Below are 25004 nucleotides of genomic sequence, written 5' to 3'. Positions count from 1 at the left end.
AATACAAACAATTTTATAAGGAGAAATTGTTTGTATTAATTGTCTCCTATATTTAGTGTAAGTGGAAAGAAATATTGTTCAGATATCTTAAGTGTATCAGCAGAGAGTATAATAACCAAGGTAATGGAGGACAACAAAAACTTGACTGAAATGAAAACAGAAATTGAAAGTTCTGATCCAAAGAGACTAAAATGAACTCAGAAATTAGGGCAGCCTGTGAAGAAATAGGAATGAAATAAGTAGAGCAAAGTCTCAGTAGAAAAGCTCAGAGTTAGATGGAACAGGAGCTAGGGAAGTCCTAGGCAAAAGGAGGATTGGGAGAATACTAAACAAAGCCAAGCAAAAGCCCCAACTACTAGATGGCCTGGGGAATGGAGTATGCTTAAAATGAACTGATACTATACGCAACATGACAGTGATGTTCTCAAGAAACTTCATGTAGAGTATTATCGTATTTCTTTAACAAACTTTTTTTTTTTCTTTGATCAATGGTAGTTTTCATGTCTTCAATGCTTCTCAAAGGTGTTTGTTTACTGTCACTAGGAATCCATATTTTTTTTTCCTTCTCCTCCTCCTTTTTTATTCTTATTTTTCCCCTGAGGCAATTGGGGTTAAGTGACTTGACCAGGTCACACAGCTAGGAAGTATTAAGTGTCTGAAGCCAGATTTGAACTCAGGTCCCCCTGAGTTCCCCACTGTGCCATTTAGCTGCTCCTGGGTACTATTTCATCATTAAAAATTTGGGGTTGGAGTTGGGGGGGATTTGGAGAAAAGATATAAAAAGAGGGGAAGTGGGAAAAGCAAACATACTAGAGTAGAAGAAAACAATGGAGCTAAGCTTCTCTTCCTAAAAGACCTATGAAATGTACCAGATCAAATGCTAATGAAGAAATTCAGAAGTATATTGAGTCTTTTGTCAGGCTCAAGCTGACAGAGACAGAGAGGTTCACAGAAACTGGAAAGAATGTGCGCCTGGAAAAGGCTGGAAACCTGAACAAAAGTAGATAGAAGACACATAATAGGCTATTTCCAGATTGATACTGAAAAACTGCAATGGTGACAGGCACCAATCTGCAACTTTGCTCCTGAGCAGATTTAGGGGAAGAGAAACAGAACTGTGGTATTGTCTGAATTTACTGAAGGGAAACCTATAGGAAGTAACTAATTCTGAGGAGAAATAGTAAGATATTTTTTTCATTATCTGATGATTTCACCACGAGTTTCTCAACAGGTAAGAGGAATCAAGCAAGCTGACTGATGGGAACAATGATTACTCAAAATACCATAATATTGCAAAGAAAATTTTAAGTAAAAAAATTATATATAGATATGTACATACATATATGTATGTATATGTATTACACATACACATATAGATATCTATCTTTACTATTATAACATATTAGGTAATTTTAATTTGCTGGAATAATTTCTTTAGCTCTTTAATATTTTGTGGTTACACATTCAAGTACAATGGAAAAGGTAGATAAAGAATCATAAACTGCTACCATTTCCTAAGAAGTTTAAATGAGCAAAGAAATAACCACAAAAAAGAGGTCAAAAGCCTAAAAAAATTTGGTCTTAATAGACAAATTTGTCAGCCAAGATCAACAATAGTTTTGGATATAAATTAATTTATAAACTATCAGGGGCAAGTATGCAACTCACTGCAAGAAGTGATGGTAGAGGAGAATGGGCTTCTTCAGGAGGCTCAAGAGCTACTTGCCAGGGATGCTGAAGATAGAATTGTGGTTAAGACACTCACTGCTCTCGATCAGGGGGTCAGCAAATTGTATGTAGACCAAAGGCCAAATGTGGCCTGCCAGGAATAATTTTTACATTTTTAAAATGAAATAAATCTTTTAAGAAACAAACAAACATAAAAGCCATTCTTCACTTGTTGGCCTCAATCAATCCCAACTCCAGATAACTTATGAATTCCCTTCAAACTCTGACTGTAATCAGGAGCCCAATTATGCCTAGATAATCCCAAGAATATTTAAGGATGATATCAGGAGGGCAACAAACAAAAAAGTGGAAAAGACATGCCAAGATTAATGATTTAAGTGAAAGCCAAACTGTTATCTTAAGACTAAGGGTAATTTCAGTGTCTCTCTGACTGCCTATTTATTTTAACTTATTTCTTATTCCCAAAAGTTTTAGTTTAAGAATTCTAGAATTCCATATCCATAAACTTTGTGATGTTTAAAAACTAACAATCTTGTATATAAACCTTTTGGCTTGTCTCAATAGATGAATGGTATTCCACATACTCCACTGTATCCAAATATCCCAAAACACAATGTTTACTGATAAAATGAAGTAAATATTCTTTAGTCATCAATCATTGGATCAAAGATTTAGAGTTTGAAAGGACCCTAGGAGTTATATAGTCCAATGCTCTCATTTAACTGAGACTCAATAAAATGAAGTGATATGCCCAGGTTTACACAATTAGTAACCAATTTTCTAAATCCAAATCAAGGAATTTTTTCCAATGTATATCACATTTATTCTACCTGATAAATAACTTACCAGTATCTGAAAGTTAAAAAGAAAATCCATATTCTAATGAACATTTACTTCTCTTCCAAATAGTACTTTCATTATTATTTTTTTACAATCTTGACCCACCAATCTCTCTTTTCACAAAAGTTCATATAAACCTATTGTTACAGTCATCAAAACCAATACCCTGCTCTAAAGTTCTAAGTTTCAAGAAACTTTTATCTTCAAAACATTTCCATGTAAATAACACATTAAAATTCCATTATTAAAAAAGGAAGATATTATAGAACAGAATTAAGAGGCTTAAGGACCATGACTCAATTTAGGAACTACTACTTGTTCTGATTTCAAGCTTAGAACTTCTGAGTAACAAAACATACCAGATACTTCTTTTACAAAACCAGTATACTTTTAGAAAATATTACTTTAAAAAAAGCTAATACTCTATTTTTCTGCCACTAAAGAAAGCTTTCTAATGTTATAAATTCATGATAATATTGAAGAAAAATCTTCATACAGTAGTATGAAACACACACAGACAGAGAACATATTATCCGAGTCTCAAGAGGATTAAGAAATACCTTGATAAACAGTTAATTTTATGAAATAAAAAGCTCTTGGCACACTGCCAGCAAAGTAATTACTCCCATCTGGAACCCAAAAACTTGCAAAGAGTCTCTGATTTCAAATGAAACAAGTAAATATTTAATAGAAACTCTTCCATTTGTTGTCACAGCATAGATAATAAAATAAAACTGAAGAAACTAAAAACAAATATATAATACAAATACATATGACCTAAAGCCCAGGAAAACATGCATGGAGAGTAGATATCTGTGATAAGTAGCAAAATCATTCTTGGCCATTTCCCTCATAGATAAAAAAGTCAAAGGATATGAAAAAAAGTTCTCAACTATTAACATGAAATTAATATGAAAGAATGCTCAAAATCCCTAATAATAAGGGAAGTGCATATTACCACAACTATGAGGTTTTACCTTACACCCAGAAAAACATGCAGAGGATAAGACTGGAATAATACATGTTAGAAGTTGTACAATAATGCACAATAATGACCTGCTGATGGAACCACAAATTGGTCCAAAATATTTTGAAAGTCAATTTGGAATTGCACAAAGAAAGCAACTAAAATGTCCTTAGCCCATAATCCAAGATTTCAAAGTTAGACATATACACCAAGAATAACAGAGGGGGAAAAGGCCCTATATACATCAAAATATAGCAGTACTTTTTTTGGGCAGCAAAGTACTAGAAACAAAAGTAGATACTAGATGCCCATGATCTTGGAATGGCTAAAAAATTTGTGGTACTGAGGCTGTTTGAATGGTCTAGATTCTTGGTGGTCTAGAGGTTAGCAGCTGTAAGAGTTATTAAGAATCCCCTTTAAATCGGTCACAGGTTTTAGGAGTGAAAGAATCCACTCATTCCCAAATATCAGTTGCAAAATGAAAGTTTATTGTTAGATAGAAATCAATTTAACCAGAGACTGACTTCTATAGTGGCAGATCTATGGAAAATGGAATTTTGCACTGAGAATGAAGTTCTCAGTGGCAGAAGGTCCTGACAGAAAAGGGAGTTGCCAAGTTCCATCTGCAAAGACTTTAGTTGATAGAAGCTTATTATATTGGGTATCTTAATGGGAGTTGGAAAGCCCAAGCAGATCAGAACCAGTGGGAGCTAGGAGGCTCAAGCAAATCAGAATGGGGATTGGGACAAGCTCAGATCTCCTACTGGAATTCGAAGGGATGCTTTTTGACCAGGATTTGTAATTGAATCAAATGCTCTGGCTTCCTGGAAAGACAACTTGTCTGGGGAGGATATGCTTTAGCCAGGAGGGGCTGGGAATCTGAAAGGAATCACAGATCAATAGGAAATACAGTTTCTTAAAGGGACCCAAACCCACTTCAGTACTAAGTGTGCTAATAAATGTATTACAATATATGTTTTAAGAAATTGTTATAACATTAACTTTGAATCAGTTCTTATGAGTCATTTTATACAGAGAAGTATAAAATGACTCATAAGAACTGATACAAAGTTATTGAGTAAATATTAAAACATTCATTAAACACTTTCTCTATGTGCCTAGTAGTAGTCTGCTAAGTGCTGAAGACAGAAGGAAACATAAGACAGTCCTTGCCCAGGGGTCCTTCAAGCACCACAGAAACTCAGATGAGATTCTTTAGAGGTTTGGGAACAAAGCAGTAGAATAGATGATGACATTCTTGCTTGGCAGTGCAATGATTATTAAGGCTCTTTAGTGAGCCCTGGCTCATCCAAGCAGAGTGAGCAGCCATGTCAATCTTCCTGCCTGGTGCTCCATGCAATGTAGGCAGCCTAAGGAGACATTAAAGGAATGAACTGTAACCCTTATGGAGGGGTTTTTATAATAACCAATCAAGAGGACGGCCACAGGTGAGTAAACCAGTTTTTCTACTCCAATACTATCCAGGTAACATAATTCTGGACATTTCATAAAGACTGAAGTATTCTGACCCAGACTGTAAGAAAGTTAGCCTGTATGATGAGCAACACATTTCAAAGTATTCCCCTTCAGTGAAATAGGCACAGAAGAACTTCTCCATACCACAAATAAATTTAATATAAAAGCTGCCTGAATAATTATAGTTTTTATCATATACAATTATAATAGATAATTATATCACATTAACTATCGTCCTAGAACAAATCTCAGAAATTGTGCATGATCTATTATCACTTATTATCTATCACCTATTCAGAACAGGTCCCTACAGTATAATGCAAAGAGTATAGGAACTGGGTCACCCAGCCTTTCAAAGCTAATTTCAACTTAACCTCTGTGAGCCTCAGGTAGCTTATCTATAAAATGGGGAGAATCATACTTTCACTATATATACATATGGTTACTTTAAGGAAAGTGTTTTGCATACCATAAAGTAACAATAGCAGTTCACCATATTTCTGTATAAGTAATGGCAGCAGGGAGGGGAAAGGATTCAGGTATTATTATGGTCTCAGTGGCATGGTGAACCAAGCATTAATGAGATTCACAAAGTTAAATACAATACAGGAAAGGGAAGGTTCCAGGGAAGATCCATAATGTTGGGTCATTCTCTTTCCTGGACCAAAGACCCATTTCCTTATATGTATGTTTTTTTTTGTTTTTTTTTTTTGTAAAAGTTGCCCTCATCCAATCAATAGTTTTTGATCCCTAATTCTACTCCCTGATTACAACCTCCTGTTTACCTTTCAATATAATATTCCATTTCTCTTTTCCCAACCCATTTTTCTATTCTCAAAAAACTTCATTTGCTTATATCACCATTTTTGGCCCCAGATAAACTGGTAAATCATTCAAACCTTCACTGCTTACTACCCTAAAGTTCTTTGACCTTGATATTCTCCTTTCCTCCCTCAACTCCTCTTTCACATTTACTGCCCCGTGAGCTACATTCTCATCCCTGGAAAATCCCTATTATTTAATGTTTCCATTGTTAAATAGTCTCTGAGAGTTGCTGGGAAAAGCAGGTCAGTTTTGCCTAAGACAAGTTCTCGATATATTTGAAGAGGGGACCCCGAAACTCTGAAAATCTTTAAAGGAGAAAATCTCCTCCAACTCTACCTCAGTGATGGACCCCGCCCCAAGGACAAACAGTTTCATCTTTGTTATCTGGGTGGTCTGCACAGTGCTGAAATTCATTGAATTCAATTCAAATTCTGAACCCTGAGAGGAGCCAACTTGGGACTCTACCCAAGGGCCTCCTTTAGCTAATTCTCTCATTATAAAAAGAGCCAAATGAAAATTCTCTTTGCAGAGGTTCCAAACATGCCATGCTATGCTAGGCATGCCAAGGGCCTCTGACCACTGGAATACTCTTTTCAGTGCCATCCTCTCTTTACCCTCACTATTTCCCAAATCAGACTTTAACCTTACTTCCAATCCCCATAATAAACCTCTTTTTATCAATCTAGATTTTTGGATCTGTAAATTCCTTTACAGGGAGCCTCTGCACAGCCAGAAGGAGTCCCCAAAATACCTACCCTTGCACCGAAACCAACCCGGAACCCTGAACCTGCCACTAGACCTCATTTAACTCCCTGACACCAGAAACCATAATTTCATTTGGGTTCCCCAAATCTAAGTCTCATCATATTAACTTCAATTGGGACTTCATTTATCATTGTGATGGATAGATTACTAGATTTGGTGTCATATAGACCTGGATTCAAATTCTATCTTGGTTACTTAATAACTTTATGTCCCTGGTCAAATCATTTAACGTCTGAACTTCAGCTTCCTTTTCTATAAAATGAGAGTTGGTACCTATCACCTTTCAAATTCTTTCCAGTTTAAATTTATTATCTTACAATCCTATGATGCTGAAGGATGCTCTTCTAAACCTTATCAACTTCTGAAGCTCATTCTTCTCATGATTTTACTTAACTTTTTTTCAATGGGGGCAGGACGAGTGGCTGAAGTTAGAGAGGGATAAATGCCAATGACTAGATTGGTATAAAGATTTGTTGATGAGGAAATTAACTTTTTAAATGAATACTGTGATATCATAAAAACATCCTACTTTTTAAATGAAACATAAAGTAAAATGTCTAGTTTATAAATATTAAGTAAAAATAAATATTTGAGGAAGAAATGAGAAAGAAACTGGAAACAAATGACCCACTTAGTACAAGATCAATATTCCTTCATTTCAACCTTGCCCTGACCCTTGATATATCAAATCAAACCAAACCAAACCATATCATACTATGCCATACTTGTAATAACTTGGAGAAAAAATATGGTGTAGGTAATGGGAAATAAGTTCAAAGGGTTTATGGTATAATATAATTCAAAATATCAGCAGGAGGGAAATTTCTATTTCATATACTATTTTTAAAAACCTGAATATCAAAGCAGAAATAAGTTTCTTTTAAATTATTCTGAAATAAGGAAAAGAAGCCAAACATGTAGAAATCCCTTCTCCTTGCTCTCTCCTTTCTGTACAACTCCCAATTTTTTTTGTTTTTTACTTCTTTCAATAAAAATATCACTGGCAAATCTTCAATATGCTGTCATTTTGGTTAATGAAAAGTACAAATTCCCAAATGTGAGGTTTATAATTACTGTTGACAGTCACTTTACAATAACAGTATTAATGGGTACCTCTAGTACATAAACATACAAGTTTGTTCTTTTGAAATTAAAAAGATTGACACACTTTAAAAGTTGAGAAATGCATGCCAAAGTTAAGCCAAATGGTAATTTAATCAAAGAACTTTAAAAACACTTCAACACTATGCTTGCATGAAATTCCTAAATATTCTTTGTGCCACAGAGTTTTTCAGCACGCTCCATCAAAATATAAACAAAAAACACATGACAGGGTTCTGACTGATTAAAGTACTTCTCTTTGGCATTAGAAAGCACTTAGTTACAGTAGTGGATTAGTGACAAAAGAACTGTTTCACTACTACCAAGCACATCAAAGTCAGAATATAAATGCAAATATGTATTTAAAATGTATTTTTAAAAAAAGTATAATTTCTAGAATAGGAACATGCATCTGAAGCATTCATTTTATGTAACTTCTAAAGCAAACTACCGAGGGTTAAACCTTTTTATAATAATCAAAATTATATATTATGACTTTAGTTCAACAAACCTAGAGAATCTAGCTTGTGATATAAAGGTAATGAATAAAAATTTATAACTCTTTTCTCTCTGTCAAATATATGTAAAAATACCTTAACCCATAAAACTAACTGATAAACAATACAGGCAACATATCATCATGATCTCCAAGAACTCAACTCATTTTATTTTTCTAAACTACAGGCCAAGTTATTTCCTAAGAAATATGAAGCTGTACTGTGGATATGCTTCTGTATGCCCAAATGAACAAAATGCATGAGTCTACATGTTGTCTAAATGTCGTCATTTCACTTTTAAAATATAGAGCAATGAGAAACAAAGTTGTCTTGTAATTGATGGTTCCAAAAATAGATAAATGTTGCTGGTTACTTCTATACTGCTACTTCCTAAAAAGTCAATGAAAGGGTATACAAATTAGTATGGGACCAGAATCCCCAAAACTGCTAAAAAAAAAAAAATGAGTATCATGTTATACAGTTGTTACTTATCAGGAATAATTGCTAGCGTATGCATCATGAATTTATACTGATAGGGATGATGGAAGAACAAGGAAAGGCTTTAAAAATTTAATGCTGTAATGTTTACATTTCTTATTCTTCCCTACTGTACACTAAGCACAACTGGAAGGAGAATATATAACTGTTACAATATTATTAATGATAATAATGTTACATTTTCCATTGTTTTTGAAGTTCTCATACTTCTTAATGCACTGATGTTTCTAGGCAACATAAACTTATTTGAAATGACACAAGATAAAAGGCATAAATTTTATTCATGGGTACAAAAACATTCACCTTAGAGAGCAAGTTCTTCTTACCTGTTTGTCTTTTGAATTTTGGCTTGTGGAACTCCTGCTGTCTTTGCTTTCATCTACTCCTCTGAGAACACTAATGAAATCTTTCTTGGTGACTGTCGACATCAACTTTGCACGTTTTCTCACAGAACCTCCAACTTTTTTCAGTTTTTCATCAACATTCTTCTGGTGCTTCCGAACAGCATTGAATAACTGCACCACACCCCTGCAGATTAGGCAACACCCCCCCCCATTCTAATTAAGTAATAATAAAAGACAATTACAGCCAGAAAACTGTACTTGGATGCATTAAAAAAAAAAAAAAAAAAAATCATAATTCTAGCTACCATTTTTCCCAAGTCACACTCTGATGCTATTAAAAATGAAAATCACTATTAGGATGAATTATATGGTTTTCAAGGTATAAACAGTATGCTAGAATTCAAGTTGTATGTTAACATTAGATTATCATTACTAGTAATGGAAGAATTATGGAATATTTCAATGGATTTGTTTCTTTCTAGAGATGGAGATTTCCCCATACTAACAACATCAATCATAAACCCCATGTCATCTTATGTGATTCTTGCCAATATTTTTCCATTGTGCTTAATAAGGCCTTTATCTAGGTCTTTTTATATTTTATGGCAAAAAGGGCTGTCTGTTTACATGGTCATACCATATTTGCAATCTACTGTTCCAAAATTCTAAAGTAGGGCTGCTCAGGAGAATCCATGCTCAATTTGATGAGTCTTTCCCATCTGCTTACTATAAAGAGCTTGGAACTTTGTCAGAAGGGGTTATCTCTCATTTAACCAAACATGCTATTAGTCCCTTGTGGGAGAATATTGAAAATTCCTTAGTGGTCCTCAGTAATGAGGGCTCCCCTGAAGATGACAGGCAACCAAATCTTATCAGAGGAACTTCTTCCCTCTGTTGTCTCTAAACTTTTCTATTTAGGACTTTTTCCATATTCTTTATAGTCCTTGGACTTTTATATTAGCGCTCCAGTACTGCAGAAGTAAGAAGTTATAATACAGGGTCATGGTAGATAAGATTACCCATAGAAGACTGAAATTAAGAATTTCTTAGACCTTGAATTCTTGCTGCTTTTGTTTCCTTTTCTAATTGATGTCAATGACTAGAGAAACTGAGACATGGACCTTCCTAGCCTTGGAGGATACCTAATGAGTAGTCCTGAGTCCATGAGCTGTGCAATAGTCAACTGAAGGAAAAAAAAAAAAAAAAAAAAAATCTTCCAGAGCAGCACAAAGCCTGGCAAAAAAAAGTACCAAAAGGAGGATCCTCTAGCTGAAAAAAAAAGTCATGTGTAGGCAGATTTGAACCCTGCAAACACTCTACAAAAATTAATATAGATTTCTCAGATAGTATTGTTATGAGGGGAGTGAAAAATATCCAAGGGTTTTTACTTTCTGGAGAACTAGATATACAACAAACTGTTCAAATAGTTTATATCTGTTTATGCTTCACTTTGAGCCCTTTTTGCCTAATACATTTTCTCTGGCTAAGGAAATAAAAATTGGTCCATTCCCAATACACCTATTAGACATTGTGTAACTTTATGAGAAAAGAAACTCTGTCACCCACATGAGTCACACATCTAAGTTTTTCTTTAAAGATTTCCCTAGAGAAATCTTGATGAGTCATTAACAAGCAAAAACAAATAAATGAATAAACCTTTTGGGGTCAGATCCCCAGAACTGAATAAGATACAAGCCATGGGGTAAAATACTCCCTCCTCCATTGAGGAGTTGAATACATTTTTTCACTGTTCTTCCTCACAACTTGTTGAGCAAAAGTATTTATTATATATGTACTGTAGCTTATTTTACATCAACCATTAATTTCTGCATTGTCTTTTAGTCATTCCTAATTTTAATCCTTTGGAGTTGTAGTAATATAAAATTCACAACTTTAGAGCATCCTAGGGATATCTGTTTCAAAAAGATCACTCTTTTACAGTTTCAGATAAATAAATCCAGTTTATAATTTAAAGTGCTTATTTTATTTTAAATGTTTTTACTCACTTCAGTGTTTTTGTTTTTTGTTTCTTTTTCTAATGTGAATGGTTTTGGAAACCATTTCTGAGAATTCTTCTGGCTGAGCCAATCTGTGTCCAAGGGAAATGAGCAGCCACTGGGGCAACAGATCACCCCAGATACAATGTATATGTCACCAATTCAAAATCTACAATAAATCTTGCATTCGCTGCCTTCTCTGTACTAGTTATTACTAGTTAATACTCTAGTTTGGGCTCTTATCATTTCTCCTTACATTGCTATAACAGTTTTCTGATTGGTCTTACTGTTTTAAATTGCCTCTTCCAATCAATATTCCACACAACTTCCAAAATATCACTCTCACCTATTCAGAAAACTCTCTCCCAATTACATCTATTTCTTGGAATGAACTCCCTCCTCAATGATCTCTTCCTTCAAGTTCTTCTATGTGAAGCTTTTTCAGGAAGCTTCCCTCACCTCCATTCATGCCCTCTCCCTCATACTATTTTTTTATTTAACAACTTTACATATATCTGTATTTATTCTCTTTACATTTATTTTGTCTATATTATTTATGTCCTTATAATCTACCCTGTTATAAATTAAAATTACTGGTCTGGCAACTTGTTCAACAGGGAAATTTTGTAAGGAATTTACTAGAAGAAAGATACAAGAATCTTCTAAGGTGAGAAGGCTGTCAGGCAGAGAGAAGATTTCAGGGATTCAGAGACAAAGGATAAATATGTATTATTCCATTCATATATGTACTAGTCTAGCTAATGCTCTAACCTTCTTTCTATTCATACACACCATTCTAATTCTCATCTTCTCATCTTTGTGCCTTTGCATAGAATATCCACCATGACTAGAGGGAATTCCTTGCTCACCTCTATTTCTCAGAATCACTCGTTTCTTTATAAGTTCACAGCTTCAGTAGAACTTGCTGTGTAGGTTTTACCTGATCCTTCCAACTAATAACATCTTCCCTTCATTTTCACATTCCTTGGGTGTTTATTTTATTTATATTTCTTATATGTTGTCTTCTGCAAAAAATTAAGTTCCTAGGGGTCAGAGACTGTCTTCTTTTATGGTGCTGTTTCTCCAGACTCACAAATAGGGTTTAACAAATATTTGCTGGCTGAATGATGATTAAAAAAAAAAAAAAAATCAATTTACAAACAAGGCATGAAGGGGGAAAAAAGGGAGAAATCTTTTCAGAAAACAAAAACAAAAACAAAAACAAAAACAAAACCTTCAATGGCTCCATGAATGAATGGATGAAAAAACACCTCAATGTAGATTTTAACTCTACTCTAGCATAAATCATGTCTTCTACAACCCACTCTTATCTTGTGTCATTATTATTCATTTCATCATATAAATTCTTCAAAGGCTGATTCTAATGTCCCAAAGAATGCACTACACTTATTTAATAATAATTCCAAGGTACATGGACAGCCCTAGTACTCATTCATTTATTATTCTTGACATCATTTATCCATCCATTCATCTACTCTATACAACTGGCCCACCCCCTTTTCCAGTTATATCTACTCAGTGAGTAGATATATCTCAGTTTTCATGTATAAGCCACTGTTGGTATAATGCTAGAAATGACTTACATTTACCATATACCTTTTAGTTTCCCAGTACCTACAATTTTCAGTCATCTGCAGATTTAATATGACTTTTAGAGAATTAACAAAGGAAATATGAGTTTAAAATGGTACTTCTGCAGCAGTTAGCAAACCAAGTGGCATATATTATCATGTGTTATAGAGATAGCTATGAATAGAAGTCTAGACTTAGAGTCAAGAAGATCTGCATTTAAATCTAGCCTCAGGAATTTAGAAGCAAAAAAAAAAAAAAAAAAAAAAAAAAAATCTAGCCTCAGGAATTTACAAGCTATGAGACCAGGAGCAAGTCACTTAACCTCTGTAGTCTCAGTTTTCTAATCTGTAAAAGGGTGTTAATAATAGTACCAAACTTGCCTTGTTGTTGTAAAAATAAAATAAAATAGTATTTGTAAGTGCTTAGCACATAGCTTATGTTACACAAAAATGATTTTCTTCTCTTCACCCTGTCCCCTTTTATTGTCATAAACATAATTCATAACAATTACTAGCATGAATTATAAAAGATTGGGATTAATGAAACTTTCCCCAACATAATGCAACCTAAGCTTTTCCTCCTGCTGCTATTTAATTCTTGGCCCACCAATCTAACAACTTATAGAACTTAACATATATACTAATGGTTATCCATCCAACTACATATCATATAATCTACTAAAAATATTCTGTGACTACATATTTCACTACAGCAGTTGTCATAAAATATTTTTTTATTTCATGAGAGACACTCTGGTTGAGGAGATACTTTAAAGATGTACTTGGTTCTACCAAATCAAACCATTAAAGATAAAAATCAAATAAACCTCTTAGCTATGTGGCTGTCTGCAGAAACCTTTCTATTCCCTTCTTATGTTTTTGTTGAGGATATCCTTAATGTATGTACAGATCACTGTACGTAAACGATTTTTTAAGGATGAGAGAGTATACATAAGGCCTGATTAGTGGGTTCTGATTTCTTTGTGGCCATTTGGAGGAGGAAGGGTAAAAAGAAAGCATACTTTTGTCATCTTTTTCAATCTTAACATGGAACTTCAGAACTCTAGAAAAACATATTCTTAAAATGGGATCTCTTACAAAAAAGATTTGTTTGGCATATGGTTATCCCTCTTCAGTCATTCATTTTAGGTGTCATGAACAAGTCTTCCTGACCTACTGTAATGCACTGTACTGTATGAAGACAATAGAATAAATAAGGTAGTGGTTGTACTATTATTGATAAGAATGAAATATTGGCACATTTATTTCAATGACTGATCTTTCTTATACTCAATCAAAATTCTTTTCATGATGTCTTAGGAAGGTCTTCAATCTCTTGGCAGACTCATAGTCCCCTCAACCACATAAATTTTACCTTTTGTAAAAAGCTTGAGAAAATAGAATCTATTGGTATCTTCTACAATGTTTTACACACACACACACACACACACACACACACACACACACACACACACACACACACACACACACACACAAATTAGCTTAGTTTCTAAATCTGTACTTACCTGCCATGTGTCTGTTTGGCAAGGAGATATGTTTGCTGAATGAAAAAAGTTTTTGAGAACAACCTCCTTATTGTGGTTTTTGTACGGCATTATTAAATTTCTCTAAGAAACCGAAATGTGGTCAACAAACATCTTTTTTCACCCGTTTCATAATCCTCAACCGACAATTGGTTTCATCAGATTGGGTGCAATCTAATCTGATTCTATGAGTTATCAATACCTTATTTTTATCTTTTTTTTTTTTTTCTGTTTTATTATTGATTTTGAAATATGCTTTAACTAATAAGTAGTTTGACTATCCATAGACAACCAATTCTGAAATTATTATTGAGTAACCAAATGTCTGTGATTTTTATTTTTTAATAATTTTGAATTCTTCATAGAATTTTTTGCTTAATTTTTGATGTATAAGTTAAAATATTTAGAATGACCTCTTTGTTTTTACTCTTTATAAGCAATCCATGAAAAAGGAAATATATCACTGACAAAAGGTCTGAGTAAGCAGACCAAGGTTTGATTCACAGCTCTGACACTTATTAGATATGAATCTCAATTTTCTCTTCTATAAAATGAAGTTAATAATAATTCATTAACTTCCAAGCAGGTATGTTTTAAGAAAAGTCTGTAATTTTGTAAAATTAAAAATACTAAACGATTACCGAAAGGCAAACCGGTCTAATAATTATCCCATTAAAAGATGTTTCTTTAGTTTCTGGATACACAATAAAACTGACTCTGCCAAATCAGCTGCCTATCCAAGAAGAGTCTGTGAGTAGCTATTTGATTTCATTACAACTTCAAATCTTCTGGCTAGATTTAGAACAAGCGTTAATATGTGTGTTCTATACACAAAATAAGGGGGAGAATCTTGGTTCTCTACTAATCTTAAATAAATTGCTGAAACTTTCTGGAACTCAACTTTCTTTGATTGTAAAATGAAGAGTTTGAAAGAAATCAACTCTAAGGTTCCAATCAGTTTTTAAAGGCCCATGAGAAAGGTGACTCTCACTAGTATTAAAATAATTATTATTATACTCTCAAGAAAATCAGTATAGTATGTGCTTGCTATGAGCTTAATCCACAGAAAATAGTTGAGTAGTATAAATTTGTTGAATCATTTCAAGAGAAATATGAAAACATGATAAAAGGTGAAGCATCATTTATGTGACTGAGCATTAAGGAAATTATATATTCTTATCTAAACTCTAATATTTTCATAAGACTTAAATCTTTGGATAAATCCAAACCAAATAAACAGATATATACATACACACATAAATCATTTGACTCCCTATTAAGAGTTAAAACTAATTAGAAACATATTACTTATGCCAGTTTTTATATATCTTTTAAAAAGCAAAAGAACATTTTCTTACCTTGTAGCAATTCTCTGAAGATTCCGCTCTACTTCTTTGTCTTTGACAACATCTGGCTTTACTCTGCACATCATTTCCCACTCCCGCTTCTTATCAAGCTGTGTTATAAATATCATGTGAAAGAACGTTAGACATTTTTGAAAATGTACTCTGACAATTATTTTGGCTTAGTTGTTGGGGTTTTTTAAAATTATATTTTTAGGGGTTCAGCTCACAGAGTCTATGTTTAGCACTCAGCTATGTCATACAAAAACCCCAAATGAATTTGTGTCAGGGTCTTTACTTTCTTGCACAGCAGGAGCTTGTATGATTGCCAGTATACTTATCCATTCAAGGCAGAACAGGGTATGAGGTAAGAACCCCACATCAACTCAGAGAACAGGAAGATAAGCCTACCAAAGGGTCATCTTCTTCATCAAAGTTTTAAAACATCTATATACATTATGAATATGTACAAAAAAGACTTGAGTCAAGGATACTTAACCTGAGCATTCTTTAAACCCAATACACTGATAATTGTATTTTGATATAATTGGTTTCCTTTTAAATACTATTTTATTATGAGCATTTAAAAACATTATTTTCACCAGACTGCTCAAAAGGTTCAAAATACAAAAACAGATTAAGCACTCCAACCTAGATATTCATCAAAATTCAGAATCATAACTACTTTACAACTCTGAAAAACTGAAGTGGATCTGCTGTTTCTGTGTCTTGAAAGTTCATGTCAACAATGCAGATCACAGCCCATCCACACTTGCTCATCCTCTGGGACTTCTGTAAATGCCTATTAGTTTTCCACAGGGAAATCCTTCTATGTTCCAGAAACTTATACTGATTCTTTTTGACATCACAAGGATGCCATTGGGAACTTCTGGTTGTCTAAATGTCCTCTCTTGCCTTCATCACAAGGTGAAAAATCAATCTTCTCTTCCTCTCATACATTGGTTCTTTTCTTCTTCAGTACTTATATGTTTCAGTCTGTTCAACTCCCCATTGTCCTATGTGACATTTACTTAAAAATTCTTTGTGGCCTACTATATTCTGTCTTATAATACAGAAACAGAGCTAGAACGCTAGTATTAAAACATGAAATTTTGTTACTATAGAAACTTGGATTCACTAAAAGACTTTGCAATTTCACATAGGGAATCTAGCTTCTTCTTCAATTCTGGTCCTACTTTGTTGTCCATCACTATTGTCTGTCACAGTTCCCTATAAGTTGTCCATCCAAATTTATGTCAAAATCTAGTCAATAAAATTTCTTCATCCACTTAGTCTTTCCTATGTGGATTGTGAGGCCCAACTCTTTTGAAAAGTTATTCATCTCTTTCAGGAAAATTTGTAGTATTCCAGTGTTTGTTGATGCAACCAGCACAAGGTTATTCATAATGAAAGCATTTGGAGGATCTCATAATTCACAGCAAAATCCTTTTCAAATTAGAATCCTACACTAGATTTCCACTGCAGCACTGAAATGGCAAACATTTTTTAGCAAGCATATACCACTCTACTTTCCTGACTTCTCTCTGAAGTAATCCATGCCCCCTCTAACCACATAGTATCCATCTTAGCTAAAATATAGTGACACAACCAAATTTCAACAATCTACCTTGATGAAGGAAGCAAAGACCTGTTTATATCCAAAATAAAATGTATTTACTTTGCACTGTTTTTCAAATGGGTAAAATTCTGAAAACTTAAGATACTTTACATTTAAAATTAAGCCAACCTTCCTAAATTAAACTAAGACAAAAATAGAAAGCATTTTCAAGCTTCTCCAATCTCTTCCCAATTTTGGAGATCAAATTCTTCTATTTCCATGCTGAGAATAAAACAAAACTTTTAACTTTAATACAAAAGACATCACAAAAACTTGAAAACTTTCAAGTTGTTCTCATCCTCAATGAAATTTGAAATAATGATAGATTCTGACCAAAAAAAAGAAAAGAAAAATTTCTGCCACCATACAGTCTTAAATACAGTAATCACTATTATGAACATAACATGCTTTATCATAGCATGGAGGTCCTCAGTGACTCTGAATTTTCTCATTTTCTTTTGTTTTTAAAACAGAGGTTTTTTGGGCAATAGCCTTTTACATCAGCATAAGGGGATTCTTTACATAATTTCAACACATACAAGTAAAGCTGTCTTTCCCCAACAGATAGTTGGTACTATCTCCTGAAAAATTCAATTTCTTACATAATTAACTTTCATCATCAAATATGAAAGAGATTTTTAAAAGCCTTCATAAAACTATGGTGTTTTTATAGTAGCCACCAGAATATAAATGCATGAATTTATGACCTATTTTGGTCTCTGATCAAAGAACCACATTTTTTAAAATTGTACTGACATTGATGTAATGAAAGGCAGACTCTGTTCAAGTTTATCTAGCAGTGAACAAGTAAAGTTTACGAAATTGCAAGCCATCTCTCATTTGAGACCTCATATATAAACTTTACAAATTACAATTTCAACTCAAGAGAGAAACCAATCTGCTAATCCTAAGAATACACAATGTATTCAAAAGGCCATTTCAGAATCAAGTTCAGGAAACATATGCACAATTCAATGAATAACTTATTTATTGCCAGGAACTAAAATTTTAACTCTAAACTAAGTGATTTATATGTTTAAGTTTTAAACTGATAAATGTGAAGTTTCCTCAGAATTTAATTTTTTAAATTTGGAATATGATTAACAGAAGGAACAAAATTGTGTTCACCAAAAAAGTAAAAACAAAGCCCCCCCAAAACTATGTAAATGGACACAGAAAGAAATAATTAGGCACTGATAAGAAATGAAATAGCCATAATTTAATCTACAAAACAACTGTTAAGACACACCTGTTTTCTTTTCTCCAATCTCTCTTGTTTTTCTTTCTCTTTTTCCTTCTCCAGCTCTTTGTTTTTGATGAGGATAGTGGGCTTACTTTTAGGAATTTTTTTGTTAAGAATTTTAGCCATGGCATCTGCCCAGCCTGCATTAGTCCCAACATTAGATTCTGCTGCACTCTCATTTTCTTTGTCATAAGCTGTATCATCTTCATTATCACCTTCAATTGCTTCATCAGAAGAAAAATGGTCTTTGGAAACTTCCAAGCTTCCTACAGAATCTTAAAAGAAAAGAAAACATATTAACATTGCTATGCTAGGTGAAGATTCAGGAAATGTAGTCTATCTATTTGCAATGGAAGTAGATAGTCTTAAGTTCAAAATCAGGAATCTGAGCAGATGTAGGAAATTTTATGCCCCTTGAAGTTGTCTAGTCATGAAATCATAATGCACAACTGAAAATAGTGAGATGCTAAGTATATTAGATGAGGAGACTGAACTGAGAAGAGAAAGAAAATATTTTAGAGGAAATATATTTGCCAGGTATGTTTGAATTTGTTGGTTTATAATATATTATTCTCATCATGTTTCTTAAAAGAGGTATTTCAGATATTAATCTTATTATTTTTTACTCTATAATTGTTATAAAAATTTATTCATTCATCTAATAAACATCAAGGATTTGGGGAAATAAAAAAAAAAAAAAAAAAACACCTCTTTAGTTTCTGCCTTAAGGAATTTTCAGCTTGGTACATAAATACATATAAAACAAGTAAGAATATCTAGCAACCACTTAAAATAAGCATAAATACTCTGAGATCAGATGAAGCAAAAATTGCACTTAGTTGGAAAATATTCTACTTACATCTGCCTAAGAATTTTGTTCTGAAATGAATTTTGGTAACAAATTAGAAATACACTATACTAATATTGGCTCATTAACATTTTGGTTGTCATTTTGGAGCTGAAAAGAAAACTGACATAAATGAAAGATAAGTCAGGCCTTTTTCCAAATCTTCCATGTCACTAGCTCTCAACACTCTTGTACAGTCTTCAATCAATAAATTATACTCAATCCAGTAAATTTTGTTCTTTTTTCTCCTCTAAAACAAAAAGGACATCTTAAAAGATTTTTCTGTGGTATTACTATGAATATCCTATATGAATATTAATTAATTTCTTTCTTTTATAAAACCTTTCAGTTTTGCTTTACTTCTACTAGAAAACTACCCAGAATCCCAATCCCAATCCTAAAAATATGGAAGTAGCAGAAGAAATACTGGACTTGAGAGTAAAAAAAAACCTGCCTCTAAGCTTTGACATCTAGTAACTGTTCTACTTTGGGCAAGTTACCTAATTTGGGGACTCAGTTCCTTCATCTGAGAATTTCTAAAAATCTATTCCAGGTTTTTTTATGATTCTGAATCTGGGCTTTACCATCATATACATGTATAAAAATCAGTAACATATCTCTGATCCATATTTTCATCTATAATAAAGTGGTGATACAGTATCTAATTGTAATATCTAATTTGTAAAGCTAAAGTTGTCCATGTTAAAAGCTATATAAATGTATAAATCTACATACATAGCTTCATATACTACTATGTAGTAGTAACTACAAACATACTAATGGCTAAATACAGAGAGTAACTAAAATGAGAATAAATCCCATTAACTAGGGTTTTACTTTTAAGTTCTTTTAGACAGAAAGCTTTTGGCATCGTGCAGTTCCCAAAAAAATGAAAACAATAAGTTTTGATCTTACTTAGAAATACGGGTAAATATCACCATTTACACTTTAGAACTGCAAAACATTATTCCTTCCATCCCTTCTGAAGGAACAAGGGGAAACCTTCAGCACAATATTTATACACTGTACTACAAATTCTCTACAAAGGCTCTTACTAACATATCCTCATTTGAGAATACCACATATAACATGAACTATTCATTTGTAAATTCTCTATCAAATTACTTGATCAGCCTATATCCTTTCATAATTTTTGTCACCTCTAACATTTTTTGCACTTGGGTTATCACTGAAAATGAACTGTGGATCATGCATCCACTGTGTATCTCTACTGCAATTTTTCAATGTTGGTGCTATTCTAAGATTTTTTTTTAAATTTTATATATTTTTAAATGTTATATAATTTAAAAATTTTTTATTTATATATTTACATATAATTTTAAATTTTATGTTTTATATGATTTTTAAAGTTTATCATTTTATGTATATTATATACATAATATATATACATATAGTTTTTTTAAAGATGGATAAATAGTAGTAGGGCAGTATATTATATATATATTATATATATATATAATTTTTAAAAGATGGATGAAGAGTAGTAGACCATCATTGAACTGTGCAATTTCTCAAGTTTGGACTAGTAGGCTCCCTTCCCTTCTACCATTCAATTTGGGGTCCAGTTTGCTGCCCAAGTATTGGGCATTCCCAAAGGTACAATTCAATGGACTGCCTCTAAAACTACATGTCATATCCTGGAAAATAAGCATTTTTTACTCCATTTAGTTTTTCCCAAAGAGATCATTAGACTAATTTCCTTTGTATAATTGCAGATCTCACTAAAGGAGCTGAGATATTTTGAGGATTGATGTGATCAACATCCATTACCCTAAAACAGGGATATCCTGAGGACTTCATCCTCTACAAAGGAACATAATTATTAAGAACAAAGAAAAAGACATTTTACACATCAGTTAACACATGTGGGGAACATCTCTCTGCTTATTATTTATGCAGATGATAATCTACCAAAAGAAAGTTGGGAAGTGCTGAGCTCTGTGAGCACCAAGCATCCCAATGCTTGAATCTGACTATATCTCAGTAGATAAGAAAGCAATTGTTATTGATGTTAAAGTCTATCAGAATTAGAAGTCTATAGATATAGACTATCAATTGGTAAGGGCAATGGTCAAGATCAGTATCAAATTAGGAGAAAGAACAAGGGTGAGAAGCAGTCATTTAACAACTTCAACCTGATTTCTTCTATTTCATTGTAAGTCTGGGTTGAAAAATTAATTATCTAGGGGGAAGCCCACTAATAAGAAATGTTTCTACAATGACTCTTAATTCACACAAACATGAAATTCATGAGTACTTATGAGTATTTACTATTAAAGGACACAAGCTGCAGTTTAAGGATAAACACAAGGCTAACTAATCTGCTAATATTTACTTCCCACAATCATGAAGGATGTTTTCAAAAGTAAATAAGTTTTTGTTTTCCTTTTTATAAAATAGCAAGGGCAAGTGACCCAATAAGAGATTATGTCTATCATTTTAAAGTATATTCTGGTGTCTGAGAGTAAAAAAATCTCTGACAAACAGCTTCTTGGAAAATGTTAAAACTACAACACTGACACCTAGTGTTTTTGTTCTGTTTGATTCATAAGTGGGCTCTAAGAAAATTAATCTTTTCCAGATATACTGCAGAAGTTGCTTAATACTCAACTACATTTCACCTAATGCTTACCTGCTTTCTTCCACCTTTCCCCTCCCCCATATTTTCCCCCTTTTCTGCTCAATCTCCCTTTTTTCTTCCAAATCAGTTATTTACTTTTGGGACATTTCAGACATTGTGCATAGTACACTCATTTATATGTTTGCACATTTTACCTAAAACTTTATGATCACTAATTTTAATCAAATAATAAGAATGATAATAGCCAACATTTATATAGCACTTACCATGTGCCAGACAGTGTGCTAAGCTTTTTATAACTTTCTCATTTGATCCTCACAACCTTATAAATAGGTACTATTATTATAACCATTTTATGGGTAAGGAAACTGAGGCAAACAGAAGTAAAGGGACTTGCCATGGACATGTACCTAATAAGTGTCTGTGACCTATTTTGAACCCAGGTCTTCCAGACTCCAAGCCCTACAGTCTCATGTCACTGCCCAATATTTCTAAACTAAAATCCTAGTCTGTGGTCATGAAGATACAAAGTTAAAAAAAACATCAGTCATCTAAAGGCTAGGATAGTTATATATTTGGAGAGGTCACTACCAGATAAGAGAAAAAAATAAGTCACACAGTTTTCAACCAGAGCGACTTATAGTCTACAAAGACATTTAGAAAGGCTATGAAATCATAGTTCCTTGAAGTATTTCAGAATTTTCAAAAGCTCATTTTCCAATTCCATTGCCTTATATCCTAAAAGTATACCAAACTGTGATTGAATTACAATACACATTGTATACAAACAATAGTTACTGTATAAAATTACTACATCATTGCTTCCTAAATATTTTTTTTTTCTCAAGAATATATTTAGATGGAAAGAGCAACCTGTTGCCATCCATTCCTGGAAATTCCCCACATAAAAACTATTTGCAAATGGAGGAGGAGAGGGGGAAAGAAGAGGTAAAAGGAAGAGAAAGGAAAAGAAATATGCTTATCTTGTACTTAAGCTCATTTCCTGAAGAACTATTTCTATCATAAGTTATTCCCAGACTCTGATCAAACATTGACAATAGAATAAAAGTGAAAAAAGTTTGCACTTGTTTTTTTTTGTTTGTTTGTTTTGTTTTTATTTGGGTTGTTTGTTTAAAGAGTAAAAGAGCCAATCACCTCCCCATAGTCCTGGCCTTACTTATTTGGGTTCTTAGGAAACTTTCTTTAAGCTCTTTCTGGAATGAACAGTAAGGGGTAAAAGAGAGAAATAGTCCCAGACTAATAAAAGGGAAGACACTATTTAGAGAAAACAATTCAGAAAGCAATAAGAATTTCATTCTACTTTTCTCTAAAATTATGTCATAAGCCATCTTCACTGGTACTGCAAAGAGGCAGATAAACCTTCAATTTAAGACTCAGTAGTTTGCTAGCTTATATACTTTAAAAAAAAACAGTTTACCACTATGTTCTATTTAAATATAGCTCTAGACAAAACTAAACTAGAAAAACTAAAGGTAAAGACTTTTTTATTTTTACACTAAGAAAAAGGTTTCAAAAAATTTAAGTGTTTGAAAAGACCTTTGAGGTCACTCAGTTTTTAACTCATACCTAATCAGGAATCCTTTCTATATAATAATACTCTACTCCCATATTAAATTATAATCAGCATCTAAACTTTTCAATGTAGCCCATTCTAATTTTGGACAGCTCTATAAAGAAGTTTGTCTTTATATGAGTCAAGAATTTGATTCTCTTTAACTTTTTACTATTTGCTCCATGCTCTAACTTAGACATATTCTTTAACTGGGTATTACTATTAAGCATATGTTCCAAAGAGGTCAAAATGAAATGGAAAGGCCCCATATTTATAGCAGCAATTTTTGCTATAGTGGAAAAAATAAAGGGGAAATAGCTTTAAAAAAAATTAACTAAATGTAATAGAATATTATTGTGCTTTAAGAAACAACAATAAAAAATGACGCAAAAACTTGAGAACTTATACAAACTGATGCAGAGGAAATTGAGTAAAACTTCAGACGTTTGATCAAGACAGTGTCTGATCCCAACTTAAAAAAAAAAGAATTTTAAAAATTTCTCAAGGAGACATAAACTGAAAAATTAGTTGGAGGTTCACAAGTAATCCTTTTTTATATTGATCCGTTTGTGGTTGCTGAAGATTAAATTAACAAAAAAAACCCACAATTAATTCAATTTTTAAAATTTAACTTTTAAAAATGACTATTGTACATCTTTGCTCTAATCCTCAAAAAGATCATAGAGAGGTACTGAAGAACTAGAAAAGGGTGAATGAGTTTTCAGGTTCCCTCCCTCAAATTAAATAAAGGAAAAGGGAGTATAGGAACCAGTGAGCCTTAATTATACCTCCAGTAAGATTCTAGGATATAATAATCAAAATAAATTAATAAACATGTAGGAAAAGAAGCAGTGGTCACCAAAAACCAAGAATAGCTTCATTAACAAACCAAAAAAAAAACAAAAAAAAAAAACCATATAACAGGGTAACTAAACTGGGACATCAGGGGAATGATATAAATAAAGTTTGGTATGAGTGATCATACCAAAGCATGTGACAATTAATTCTTGTTAAAATATGGAAAGATATAGACTAGACCATTATACAGTTAACTAAAATTCAGAAATAGTTGATAAGCGCATGGCCCTGTGGTGTTCAATAAATTTATCAGTGAAAAAAAATAAGATATTAACTTAACAATAAGTATTTATTAAGTATCTAATATGTGTGAAACAGTGGACTCATCAATGGGAATCCAAATATAATAAATGAAAACAATACCTGACCCAAAGAAGCTAACATATTATTGGCATGATAGCCACACACAAACACACGGTAAATTTAGGATGGTTAGGTCACTATCAGCTAAAAGGATCAAGAGAGGCTTCGAGGAGAAGGTGGCCCATGAGCAAAACTTTGACAGAAAAAAAATCCTAAGAGACCAAGGGGAAGATATACACTCTAGGAAAAAAGAGACAGTACAAAGTGCTAGACAAAGGAGATAGAAAGTCTTTATGATGAATATCAAGATGCACAGTTTTGTCAGAACACAAAATCCAGAAAGGTGAATAATGACATGATTAAAAAAACAGAGGATCACAGTTGTAAAGGGCTTTAGAACCAAACAGAAGAATTTGTATTTGACAATAAAGGGAACAAGGAGCCACTCAATTTATTGAGTAGGAAAATAGTTTGATCAGACT

The 25004-nt window shown here is 32.9% G+C and overlaps 1 protein-coding gene across 1 annotated transcript in view; it reads right to left on the bottom strand.

Moving 5' to 3' along the window:
• The window catches only part of RRP15 (ribosomal RNA processing 15 homolog), a 50171-nt gene that overhangs the window by 9705 nt on the left and 15462 nt on the right, over positions 1-25004 (bottom strand). The window contains exons 2-4 of the mRNA XM_074309187.1: positions 18346-18614; positions 15494-15591; positions 8985-9186 (exon numbers count right to left, since the gene is read on the bottom strand). Coding sequence (XP_074165288.1) covers positions 8985-9186; positions 15494-15591; positions 18346-18614 — 569 coding nt within the window. The remainder of the gene's footprint in view (positions 1-8984; positions 9187-15493; positions 15592-18345; positions 18615-25004) is intronic.

This window comes from Sminthopsis crassicaudata, chromosome 4 (assembly GCF_048593235.1).
Source record: "Sminthopsis crassicaudata isolate SCR6 chromosome 4, ASM4859323v1, whole genome shotgun sequence".
Classification (NCBI taxonomy): Eukaryota; Metazoa; Chordata; class Mammalia; order Dasyuromorphia; family Dasyuridae; genus Sminthopsis; species Sminthopsis crassicaudata.
This window is presented reverse-complemented; position numbering and strand designations above follow the sequence as displayed.